Here is a 13285-nt window from a genome sequence, read left to right as displayed (position 1 = left end):
TTACCTTTTACTGAGGAGTGGCTTCCGTCTGGGCACTCTACCATAAAGGCCTGATTGGTGGAGTGCTGCAGAGATGGTTGTCCTTCTGGAAGCTTCTCCCATCTCCAGAGAGGAACTCTGGAGCACTGTCAGTGACCATCGGGTTCTTGGTCACCTCCCTGACCAAGGCCCTTCTCCCCCGATTGGCCGGGCCAGCTCTAGGAAGAGTCCTGGTAGTTCCAAACTTCTTACATTTAAGAATGATGGAGGCCACTGTGTTCTTGGGGACCCTCAATGCTGCAGAAATGTTTTGGTACCCTTCCCCAGATCTGTTTCTTGACACAATCCTGTCTCGGAACTCTACGGACAATTCCTTTGACCTCATGGCTTGGTTTTTGCTCTGACATGCACCGTCAATGGTGGGACCTTATATAGACAGGTGTGTGTCCAATCAATTGAATTTAGCAAAGGTGGACTCCAATCAAGTTGTAGAAACATCAAGGACGATCAATGGAAACAGGATGCACCGGAGCCCAATTTCGAGTCTGATAGCAAAAGGTCTGAATACTTACACTACCTTTCAAAAGTTTGGGGTCACTTAGAAATGTCCTTGTTTTTGAAAGAAAAGCACATTTTTTGTCCATTAACATTAAATTGATCAGAAATAGTGTAGACATTGTCATTTACAACATTAACAATTGTATCTGAAAACAGCTGATTTTTATGGAATATCTACATAGGCGTAAAGAGGCCCATTATCAGCAACCATCACTCCTGTGTTCCAATGGCATGTTGTATTAGCTAATCCAAGTTTATACATTTTATAAGGCTAATTGATCATTAGAAAACCCTTTTGCAATTATGTTCAGCAAAGCTGAAAACTGTTGTTCTGATTAAAGAAGCAATAAAACTGGCCTTCTTTAGACTAGTTGAGTATCTGGAGCATCAGCATTTGTGGGTTCGTTTACAGGCTCAAAATGGCCAGAAACAAATTACTTTCTTCTGAAACTCATCAGTCTATTCTTGTTCTGAGAAATGAAGGTTATTCCATGTGAGAAATTGCCAAGAAACTGAAGATCTGGTACAACGCGGTGTACTACTCCCGTCACAGAACAGCGCAAACTGGCTCTAACCAGAATAGAAAGAGTGGGAGGCCCCAGTGCACAACTGAGCAAGAGGACAAGTACATTAGAGTGTCTAGTTTGAGAAACAGACGCTTCATAAGTCCTCAACTGGCAGCATCATCAAATAGTACCTGCAAAACACCTGTCTCAATGTCAAACGTGAGGAGGCGACTCCGGGATGCTTGGGGCTTTTGTGGCCAGAGGGATGTCTCGGACCAAATGAGCGTAACGGATGGAAAAAGTCAGGTCACTCTCATCTGGGTCATGGCACCAAAGGTTATGGAAAACTCAATCGAAAGATTAAGGCAGAGACCATTTACAGTTTTTTTGGATTGCTTACACACTAAAATTAAAAGTAGTACACTATTAGCAAAACCTTACACTCAAGAAGCAAAACATCAGCCCATATTTGCACAACTATAAGCACATTGTCAACCTCACACTTGTTGCAAAACTCTACACACAGTGATTTGCAAAACACTAAACACACTTAACATACATTACACACAAAAATCTATCATGAAGTCACGTCCTTGCAATACCAAAGGACTTATTACTTATGTAAATGTAATATTTTAAAAATACATTATTATAAATGTGTGACTGTCAAATTACCACACCGTCCAACCAATTGGTTCAACACAGTCATCAGGTGTGCAAACACTCGTTTGCTTAATTGTAGACACACCAATCAGGTGTATAAGCACTATAAAAAGCAGCAGGTGAGTTCATCGGTCTTCAAGCACAATGGAAAGAGTCAGAGAAAGAGTAAGACGAGGAGGAGGAGGACGAGGAGGCGGACGAGGAGGACGAGGACAAGAAGGTGCTCAAAGAGGACCGAATCTGACAAATGAGATCTGCGCAACACTGGTTGACCACGTTGTCAACCACGGCCTGACGTTGAGGGAGGCTGGACTGCGAGTACAGCCAAATCTAAGCCGATATACAGTGGCAAGTGTGATGAGAACATTTTGACTGGAAAATAGGTATTGTAAAAATATCATCATATCAAAAACATCTGCACGGTTTCAGTAACTGCTTACAGTACTGTATTCTATGCACTATCAGCACTTCTGTTACCTTTTCCTGTGAAATTACTGTACTATTGTATACAGTTTTTTTTTTCTACATAGGATTGAGGGTCAGGGACGACAAGGGGGAAGGCCTCCTATGTTCACAGAACAGCAAGAGAGGGAGATAGTAAACATGGTTTTGGCCAACAATGCTATAACACTCAAGCAGCTCCAAGCTAACATTGTCAATAACCACGCCATTTTCAACGATATCCATCAGGTCTCAATATCAACACTGGCACGCATCCTAAAAAAACAAACATATTCAAATGAAGCAAATTTATCAAGTGCCTTTCGAGCGCAATTCCGAAAGGGTGAAACGACTGCGGCATGATTATGCAGAGGTATGTATTCACTTTAGCAGTGTGATCTTGCATACTGTCTCATAATCTTTTACTGTACTGTAATATGTATACTAGATCTACACTGAACTACACAATTTTGCCTGACACTGTTTGTCAGAGAGTTTTACGAATGGATGGAGAGGAGATCCAGCATGAGTTCATTTACGTAGATGAGGCTGGGTTCAACCTGACGAGAACACAAAGGAAGGGAAGAAACATCATTGGCCACAGGGCTATAGTCAATGTCCCAGGGCAACGTGGGGGTAATATAACACTCTGTGCAGCCATTACACAGAATGGGGTCCTCCACCGCCATGCCCATATGGGCCCTTACAACACAGCACTCATACTTACATTCTTGGACCAATTGCACAACATAACAGCAGCAAATCAAATCGATCATATGCAATACATTGTTGTCTGGGACAATGTGTCTTTCCACCGCTCTGCTCTGGTTCAGAACTGGTTTCAGCAACATCCACATTTCACCGTCCTATATCTTCCACCATACTCTCCATTCCTCAACCCTATAGAAGAGTTTTTCTCGGCATGGCGGTGGAAGGTATATGATCTCCGTCTCCAGGCTGAGGTACCCCTCATCCAAGCCATGGAGGAGGCCTGTGACCAGATGGAGGTAGCAGCAATGCAAGGATGGATTCGTCATTCAAGACGTTTCTTTCCAAGGTGTCTTGCTAATGACAACATTGCCTGCGATGTTGATGAAATTCTCTGGCCAGATCCAGCTAGGCGAAGAGACAATGTCTAGTTATTTTTTAATTTATTTTTTTGAACTTACAATACGTAAAGTGACATTTGGTTACAGTATTATGAATCTCCATGTCAACATTTTGGGCGTGTTGAGAAATAAATGAGTTTCTTCAGTCTGCAACATTGGTCTTGTGTAGTGTTTGGTGAATTTACATTATATTTGTACTTTGTTGATAGTAGCCTACTCTAATCATAGGGAAGTAGAAGTGCTAAAAGTGTTTTAGGTTTATCACAGCAGAGTGTAACTCATGCAAACAGAGTATAGTAATGTGAAACGTGTGTGTTTCATATGGTAACAAAGTGTGGTTTTTAAAAAGAAGTGTATAGTTTTTATAAGAGTGTTTAATTTTGCAAAGGATCTGTAGTGTTTTGCTAATTGGGTGTGTGGTTGTGCTAATTGTGTGTAGTGTTTTGAAAACACGGGCCCTGTTTTGAAAATCGTGCTTAAGCAATCAAAAAAAAACTGTAATTCTATAATAGAAAAATCTTTAATCATGCAGCTGCGAGAATGAGATCTCTGATTTCACAGGGAAGAACTCGAAGAGTAAATGGTTACATGTCCCTTATATAGTGGGAGGTGATAATACAATCATGTTGTTTACACAATAGTTATTTCATACAAGCAACAGGTCCAGAACACCAGAACACACAGGTCCAGGCCTTGTGTTAGACTGCAGACATACCAGCTAGCTGGGGGTGGGATTCTGCTACAGAGATGGGGCAAGGATACTGGGCAGCTGGGAAGCCACTTGGGGAAACGTTACATATGAAGCTCCCTCCTTCTGTACCAAAAGGGCCTCTCCGTTTCGACTCTCATCCGTCACCAGCTTCAAGAAGTTCTTGGCTACCTCGGAGACTCTGAAACGAAACATGTGACAACACGCCCTTAGCATACTGTAAAACAGATCAACCCGCTCCGTTCTTCCCTACATAGCAGTGAGCACGGAGCACACAAACCTGCCTACAGGTTGCAACACTGACAAGCCCCTGTTGTTACTAGTGAATTCTCTGGATGGTATGGGTAATGGAGCAATATTCTGGATTGTTATCAGTTGACTTTCTTACAAACCATGCAAGGTATTAACGTCTATTTGTTTGTGGGATGCGATTTTGTAGCATACTGTCATTGTGTAAATCACCACAACACTGTAGTTTAGTAGGTAGTTTGTTCACTGCTCTAAATGTGTTAGTGTTCATTGTAAGTGTGTGTGCTTCTGTGCTGTAGTAGGCTACATGGGGTGGGGGTAACGAACCGAACACTGCCCATCTAATGAAAGGGGCTGGGGAGGATAGACTCACTCAAGCACACCAAACCTTTCCAGTAGTTTCTCTGCCACTCCCCTCAGACCTGCGAACTGTCCCGCAGTCGCCTCTGAACTCAGGGAGGAGAGGATGGCGGTTTGGACGAATGCAGGGCAGAGGACATTAATTCGCACCCCGTAGTCACACAAACAGGAGACATCCTGTCAGAAAACACACACAAGCATCAGTCCCCGTTTACTGTCCACTGACACAGGGAACCGAAATTGAGCATGAGGAACTAACGTTCAGCTATTATTTTTGTTGTGGTTTTCCTGTGCAAATGATCAAATGTCCCGCTACCACGTTCTCTCACAGTTACAATGCAAATGCAGCAGATAGCAGGAAAAGGAGATGTCATTTTTGTCACCCTGGTTGTCTGTGCTGCAGAGATATAAGCAATCGTCTTTCTGATCTGATGTCTGCTTTTACTCAAAGATACTTAAGTGCTCTGAAGGATCTAAATCAAACCTGTGGTGCATCCCAAATGGCACCCTATTGTGCACTACTTTTGACCAGGGCCCATAGGGATGCCACATTTGGGACAAATCCTAATTGTGTCCTAATAGTCTAATAATCTACATACTCTGGCTCTTTGGAATCAATTGACTTCACACAGTGCATGATCAAAATAAGCATGTGAAGTCACACTGAGCAATTGTCTACGCCCCCATGCCTAGAACCCTGAGTTTTTCCTGACCATGTGGCCTGGCAAGGAAAAACTCAAGGCCCTTGGTAGAACCTATTACTGTAGAAACTCCTGGCCATTTGCTTTTCCCAATCCTCCTGCCTTTAGATGCCCCTGTGATCAGTGTCTCACCCCTGGGTGGAGAGAATGATGAAGGCTGTTGTCAAAACATCTGTTTGTTTGACCTCTGCAGCTGCTAAAGACCGAGTGGAGCACACCATTTCCTGATTCTAAGAGGGACATACCGCCATAGCCCGACTGAACCCCACCACCCCGTGTTTGGTGGCTGTGTAGATGGGAGCAGTCAGCAGAGGACCCAGACCTATGGAAAGGCAGAGAAATATCATTTCAGTCAGATGTCAAAACAGAAGACACAAGGGATGCATCCCAAACGGCACACTATTCCCTATTTAGTGCACTACTTTTGACCAGGGCCCATAGGACTCTAGTCAAAAGTTGTGCACTTAATGTTCCAAAATGATAGTGAATCGAGTGCCATTTGGGTATCGGGAGTCAGCCAAGGAACTCTTGAATTGTCACTATAATAACTGAAGTGGAACGTAACTGACGTGGAAGTACATAAAATGGACACTGCACCTGCCATAGACGCTACGTTGATGATGACCCCTCCCTGCCCTCTGTTCTGCTTTTTCATGTGCTGGAGAGCCAGATACGTGCCTCTCACCACTCCATTCTGTAGGGCAGCACAGGATGATCATAACAGTACAGCAGCCAAATGTGCTTAACATTATGGAATGGAAACAATCTGAACATTTAAGAGAGTATTCCCAAAATAAAAACAAGACATAAAAATGGAAAAGTCATAAAAGATGAAAAATAAGAAAAGAACTGCCATAAAACAATCATAGTCCTATAAACAGAAGAGCAATGACAATACATATTCATACTTAACATACTTTTCATACATGTGTTTTCTATATGTACGGTGTGTATCTTACACAGACAAGACAAGTTCTGTCACGTATAATCTTATATACGAGCACTTCATAGGCAAAATATTCGACGCTTTTTTCCCGACTGCTCAGCTAACCACCAACATTGTTTTTGGCAACAGCTTCCCAGAAGACTCAGAATAAACTCCGTACTAATGCAACAGAAAAAAAATACTTAATCTTACGAGGTTTATAGACACACATTTCTCCCAGTTCGTCTCATCGATGATACCAGCGTTGTTGCAGACGATGTCTAAGCCCCCAAACGTCTCTACCGTTTTCTCAAAGGCATCTGTCAACAGAATATAAATAGAAATGTCACCATGAGCTGCAAAGTGAAGAAAAGGGTGCGAGAGGATTTACTTCTCACTTGTTATTTTGGGTGTGTTAGTAAATTCAATCTGGAGTGACAGAGTGCACTCAGGGCGTTCTTAAATTCAGAGCGTTGTTAGATTGTCCGGAAATTCCAAGCGTTGGTGACTGTAACTGTGCTGCTGAAAACAATTTAATTACGCTTTTTTCAGACGTTTACTGACACCGGCCATATTCAACGGGTTTTGAGCGATTGTAAATTCATCAGTTGTTCTACGCTCTGGCACACTCCAACGAGAATGAAATCGGAGTAGATAGCCAGAGCGAATTTACAAACGCACCCTTTAGTGAAGGGAAGTCCTTCCCGGTATTACTGTCAGAACTTTGCGTTGACAAAGATACTGTATCAGCTTCTTTTTGAATCTACGTAGTAATACATTGGAACCACTCTTGATTTGAGGGTAAATAGTCCATACATTACATAAACAACTGTTCTGCTCCTTGAGGAATTAGTGTGCCTAAAAAAGCACACAAGAATGCAGCATAGAAGGCAATCCACACTTTCAGCCTGGCTGTAGGCTTACTGTAGTCTATATGACTGGAGTGTGTTGGAAAGTAAAACCCAATTGCTGCTCAAAGTTCCTCAAACATATTCCAACAAGATGTATAGATTGGAATAATTGTATTTTCCCCAGAGGAAACTTCAGTTGTGGCAAGTCGATAATTGTAGCCTAATATTTATCTTTGTTCATCAACATGATCGGAAATCACTACCTTTTAGTTGTTCCTCAGATTCAACGGTGCAGGTAAGAAACAGTGTTCTGTCTGGTCCATATTCTTTATCAAAGGCAGCCTTCAAATCCTTCCCCCCTGACTCATTTATATCCAACAGGGCTACCTAAACATACAGGACAACCAATATATTACTTTTACTAAAGAAAATCATGTAACATCGAATAAATCTATTTTGATGACGTTTTTTTCTTTTTATATTAGAAATCATTTACAAAACGTAACGCATATTGTAGCATGTATTCTGACAGTGAAAAACAAACCAGTTTCATTGATGACAACACTGACGCGAACTCTTACCTTTGCTCCTTCTTGCAAAAGAATTTCTGAGAAACCTTTTCCCAAACCTTCCGCCGCACCAGTCACTAAAGCCACTTTGCCATGTAACGCCATCACTGAAACAAGGTAGCCTAATAAGCAGAGAAGACGAGGTAACAAACTTCTTCAAACTCACACAAGAACTACACTTTTGAAGTCGCGGAGAAATGTTCTAAACTCAGTGCTGAGTCCATGTCAGAAGCGACCTGATTTGGCAATCAAAATCCTTCAATGACGTCGGATCGTTATTTGTAGAATAGCGCACGCGCATTGTAGAACGGTGGTACACCTTCAGCAAAGACAGTATAGTATGAAGATAGGCTAAAACTGCTTCTGCAATAAATATCCCCGATCACGTAGGCGATGTCATGGCTCAGTTGGCTAGCAAAGGTCAAAGGCAAACGCATGTGTGAGCCGTCAAATCAAAGGCACTCCGACTTAAAGTAGTTTTTTGACGAAAATGAAAACGTGTCAGTTTGTCACTTTCACGAGGTTGGAGTAATAACATGTTCAACTACTTAAGACATTGGCTCGAATCTAGGTTGTGCCTTTAGATTTCGAGAAAATTAATAACTAAGTAAAGAAATAGCATTTCTCTTACCCCAAACTCCGGCCTGAAATTTTTGGTCTGTTTCGCGATGTTGCGCCTCTGAGTTTAGAAACTCTGTGCCTTCAGGCTACAATTTTGGGGGGCGCTGTCCTTGGACCCTTAGTTATGGCTTACTAAAAACCTTTAGCTAATAATATTAGCATAATTGGCTGTATTACGTATTTTATGCAAAACTTTTTAAACAGATTGAAAATAGCTGTTATAGTCTGAATCATTATGGAATGAAGAAAATACTGTATACTGGAGTCATAAATCAAATCAAATCAAATGTATTTATATAGCCCTTCTTACATCAGATGATATATCAAAGTGCTGTACAGAAACCCAGCCTAAACCTAAAACCCCAAACAGCAAGCAATGCAGGTGTAGAAGCACGGTGGCTAGGAAAAACTCCCTAGAAAGGCCAAAACCTAGGAAGAAACCTAGAGAGGAACCAGGCTATGAGGGGTGGCCAGTCCTCTTCTGGCTGTGCCGGGTGGAGATTATAACAGAACATGGCCAAGATGTTCAAATGTTCATAAATGACCAGCATGGTAAAATAATAATAATCACAGTAGTTGTCGAGGGTGCAACAAGTCAGCACCTCAGGAGTAAATGTCAGTTGGCTTTTCATAGCCGATCATTGAGAGTCCCTCTACCGCTCCTGCTGTCTCTAGAGAGTTGAAAACAGCAGGTCTGGGACAGGTAGCACGTCCTGTGAACAGGTCAGGGTTCCATAGCCGCAGGCAGAACAGTTGAAACTGGGGCAGCAGCACGGTCAGGTGGACTGGGGACAGCAAGGAGTCATCATGCCAGGTAGTCCTGAGGCACGGTCCTAGGGCTCAGGTCCTCAGAGAGAGAGAAAGAAAGAATTAGAGAGAGCATACTTAAATTCACACAGGACACCGGATAAGACAGGAGAAATACTCCAGATATAACAGACTAACCCTAGCCCCCCGACACATAAACTACTGCAGCATAAATACTGGAGGCTGAGACAGGAGGGGTCAGGAGACACTGTGGCCCCATCCGATGATACCCCCAGACAGGGCCAAACAGGAAGGATATAACCCCACCCACTTTGCCAAAGCACAGCCCCCACACCACTAGAGGGATATCTTCAACCACCAACTTACCATCCTGAAACAAGCCCACAAAGATCTCCGCCACGGCACAACCCAAGGGGGGCGCCAACCCAGATAGGAAGACCACGTCAGCGACTCAACCCACTCAAGTGACGCACCCCTCCTAAGGACGTCATGGAAGAGCACCAGTAAGCCAGTGATGCAGCACCTGTAATAGGGTTATAGGCAGAGAATCCCAGTGGAGAGAGGGGAACCGGCCAGGCAGAGACAGCAAGGGCAGTTCGTTGCTCCAGAGCCTTTCCGTTCACCTTCACACTCCTGGGCCAGACTACACTCAATCATATGACCTACTGAAGAAATGAGTCTTCAGTAAAGACTTAAAGGTTGAGACCGAGTCTGCGTCTCTTACATGGGTAGGCAGACCATTCCATAAAAATGGAGCTCTATAGGAGAAAGCCCTGCCTCCAGCTGTTTGCTTAGAAATTCTAGGGACAATTAGGAGGCCTGCGTCTTGTGACCATAGCGTACGTGTAGGTACGTACGGCAGGACCAAATCGGAAAGATTGGTAGGAGCAAACCCATGCAATGCTTTGTAGGTTAGCAGTAAAACCTTTAAATCAGCCCTTATCTTAACAGGAAGCCAGTGTAGGGAGGCTAGCACTGGAGTAATATGATCAAATTTTTTGGTTCTAGTCAGGATTCTAGCAGCCGTATTTAGCATAAACTGAAGTTTATTTAGTGCTTTATCCGGGTAGCCGGAAAGTAGAGCATTGCAGTAGTCTAACCTAGAAGTAACAAAAGCATGGATTCATTTTTCTGCATCATTTTTGTACAGAAAGTTTCTGATTTTTGCAATGTTATGTAGATGGAAAAAAGCTGTCCTTGAAACAGTCTTGATATGTTCGTTAAAAGAGAGATCAGGGTCCAGAGTAACGCAGAGGTCCTTCACAGTTTTATTTGAGACGACTGTACAACCATCAAGATTAATTGTCAGATTCAACAGAATATCTCTTTGTTTCTTGGGACCTAGAACAAGCATCTCTGTTTTGTCCGAGTTTAAAAGTAGAAAGTTTGGGGGCCTCCCGGGTGGCGCAGTGGTCTCGCGCACTGCATCGCAGCGCTAGCTGAGACTCTGGGTTCGCGCCCAGGCTCTGTCGCAGCCGGCCGCGACCGGGAGGTCCGTGGGGCGATGCACAATTGACCCAGCGTCGTCCGGGTTAGGGAGGGTTTGGCCGGTAGGGATATCCTTGTCTCATCGGGCACCAGCGACTCTTGTGGCGTGCCGGGCGCAGTGCATGCTAACCAAGGTTGCCAGGTGCATGGTGTTTCCTCCAACACATTGGTGCGGCTGGCTTCCGGGTTGGATGCGCGCTGTGTTAAGAAGCAGTGCGGCTTGGCTTGGCTTGGTTGGGTTGGGTTGTGTTTCGGAGGACGCATGGCTTTCGACCTTCGTCTCTCCCGAGCCCGTATGGGAGTTGTAGCGATGAGACAAGATAGCAACTACTAACAATTGGATACCACGAAAAAGGGGGTAAAATTAAAATTAAGAAAAGTAGAAAGTTTGCAGCCATCCACTTCCTTATGTCTGAAACACAGGCTTCTAGCGAGGGCAATTTTGGGGCTTCACCATGTTTCATTGAAATGTACAGCTGTGTGTATTTTCGAATGACATCCCCAAGAGGTAAAATATATAGTGAAAACAATAGTGGTCCTAAAACGGAACCACTGAAATTTACAGTTGATTTGTCAGAGGACAAACCATTCACAGAGACAAATTGATATCTTTCCGACAGATAAGATCTAAACCAGGCCAGAACTTGTCCGTGTAGACCAATTTGGGTTTCCAATCTCTCCAAAAGAATGTGGTGATCGATGGTATCAAAAGCAGCACTAAGGTCTAGGAGCACGAGGACAGATGCAGAGCCTCGGTCTGACGCCATTAAAAAGTAATTTACCACCTTCACAAGTGCAGTCTCAGTGCTATGATGGGGTCTAAAACCAGACTGAAGCATTTCGTATACATTGTTTGTCTTCAGGAAGGCAGTGCGCAACAGCTTTTTCTAAAATTTTAGGGAGGAATGGAAGATTCGATATACGCCAATAGTTTATTATATTTTCTGGGTCAAGGTTTGGCTTTTTCAAAAGAGGCTTTATTACTGCCACTTTTAGTGAGTTTGGTACACATCCGGTGGATAGAGAGACGTTTATTATGTTCAACATAGGAGGGCCAAGCACAGGTGTCACGTTCCTGACCTGTTTTCCTTGTTTTTGTATGTGTTTAGTTGGTCAGGGCGTGAGTTGGGGTGGGCATTCTATGTTATGTGTTTCTATGTTTAGGTTATTTGTCTATTGGCCTGATATGGTTCTCAATCAGGGACAGGTGTTTTACGTTTCCTCTGATTGAGAACCATATTTAGGTAGGCTGTTCTCACTGTTTGTTTGTGGGTGATTGTTCCTGTGTCTGTGTCTGTTGCACCACACGGGACTGTTTTCGTGGTTTCGTTCGTTTGGCTAGTCTTACCTGTTCGTGCGTTCTTCGTGTCTATGTAAGTTCTTATGTTCAGGTCGGTCTACGTCGTTTGTTGTTTTGTAATTTTCCAAGTGTTTTTCGTGTTCGTCTTGTCTTTAATAAATCTTCATTATGTCATCATACAACGCTGCGTATTGGTCCGATCCCTACTCCTTCTCCTCATCCGAGGAGGAGGAATTAGACAGCCGTTACAACAGGAAGCAGCTCTTTCAGTAGTTTAGTTGGAATAAGGTCCAGTATGCAGATTTGAGGGTTTAGAGGCCATGATTATTTTCATCATTGTGTCAAGAGATATAGTACTAAAACACTTGAGTGTCTCCCTTGATCCTAGGTCCTGGCAGAGTTGTGCAGACTCAGGACAGCTGAGCTTTGGAGGAATACGCAGATTTAAAGAGGAGTCCGTAATTTGCTTTCTATTGATCATGATCTTTTCCTCAAAGAAGTTCATGAATTTATTACTGCTGAAGTGAAAGCCATCCTCTCTTGGGGAATGCTGGTTTTTAGTTAGCTTTGCGACAGTATCAAAAATAAATGTAGGATTGTTCTTATTTTCCTCAATTAATTTGGAAAAATAGGATGATCGAGCAGCAGTGAGGGCTCTTCGATACTGCACGGTATTATCTTTCCAAGCTAGTCGGAAGACTTCCAGTTTGGTGTGGCGCCATTTTCGTTCCAATTTTCTGGAAGCTTGCTTCAGAGCTCGGGTATTTTCTGTATACCAGGGAGCTCGTTTCTTATGTTTACGACAAATGCTTTTAGTTTTTAGGGGTGCAACTGCATCTAGGGTATTGCGCAAGGTTAAATTGAGTTCCTCAGTTAGGTGATTAACTGATGTTTGTCCTCTGACGTCCTTGGGTAGGCAGAGGGAGTCTGGAAGGGCATCAAGGAATCTTTGGGTTGTCTGAGAATTTATAGCACAACTTTTGATGCTCCTTGGTTGGGGTCTGAGCAGATTATTTGTTGCGATTGCAAACGTAATAAAATGGTGGTCCGATTGTCCAGGGTTATGAGGAAAAACATTAAGATCCACAACATTTATTCCATGGGACAAAACTAGGTCCAGAGTATGACTGTGACAGTGAGTAGGTCCAGAGACATGTTGGACAAAACCCACTGAGTCGATGATGGCTCCGAAAGCCTTTTGGAGTGGGTCTGTGGACTTTTCCATGTGAATATTAAAATCACCAAAAATTAGAATATTATCTGCTCTGACTACAAGGTCCGATAGGAATTCAGGGAACACAGTGAGGAACGCTGTATATGGCCCAGGAGGCCTGTAAACAGTAGCTATAAAAAGGGTTTGAGTTGGCTGCATAGATTTCATGACTAGAAGCTCAAAAGACAAAAACGTCATTTTTTTTGTTGGTAAATTGAAATTTGCTATCGTAAATGTTAGCAACACCTCCGCCTTTGCGGGATGCACGGGGGATA

The 13285-nt window shown here is 43.2% G+C and overlaps 1 protein-coding gene across 2 annotated transcripts; it reads right to left on the bottom strand.

Annotated features, from left to right (window-relative positions):
* Positions 1-3757: 3757 nt before the first annotated feature.
* On the bottom strand, positions 3758-7892 carry zgc:56585 (uncharacterized protein LOC393297 homolog). Of its 2 annotated transcripts, none has more exons than XM_039017122.1 (7): positions 7633-7892; positions 7315-7438; positions 6414-6520; positions 5873-5969; positions 5521-5597; positions 4603-4751; positions 3758-4146 (listed from the first exon to the last, which is right to left on the bottom strand). In XM_039017122.1, exons 1-7 carry the CDS (start codon positions 7723-7725, stop codon positions 3996-3998), a joined length of 798 nt encoding a protein of 265 aa, XP_038873050.1. In that variant the 5' UTR covers positions 7726-7892; the 3' UTR covers positions 3758-3995. The 2 variants fall into 2 exon arrangements, with proteins under 2 accessions (XP_038873050.1, XP_038873049.1); XM_039017121.1 differs by having other exon boundaries at positions 4588-4751; positions 7633-7889.
* Between the last annotated feature and the right edge of the window lie 5393 nt (positions 7893-13285).

Source organism: Salvelinus namaycush, chromosome 21 (genome assembly GCF_016432855.1).
Source record: "Salvelinus namaycush isolate Seneca chromosome 21, SaNama_1.0, whole genome shotgun sequence".
Lineage (NCBI taxonomy): Eukaryota > Metazoa > Chordata > Actinopteri > Salmoniformes > Salmonidae > Salvelinus > Salvelinus namaycush.
The sequence above is the reverse complement of the archived record's forward strand: the minus strand, read 5'-3'. Positions and strand labels throughout refer to the sequence as shown.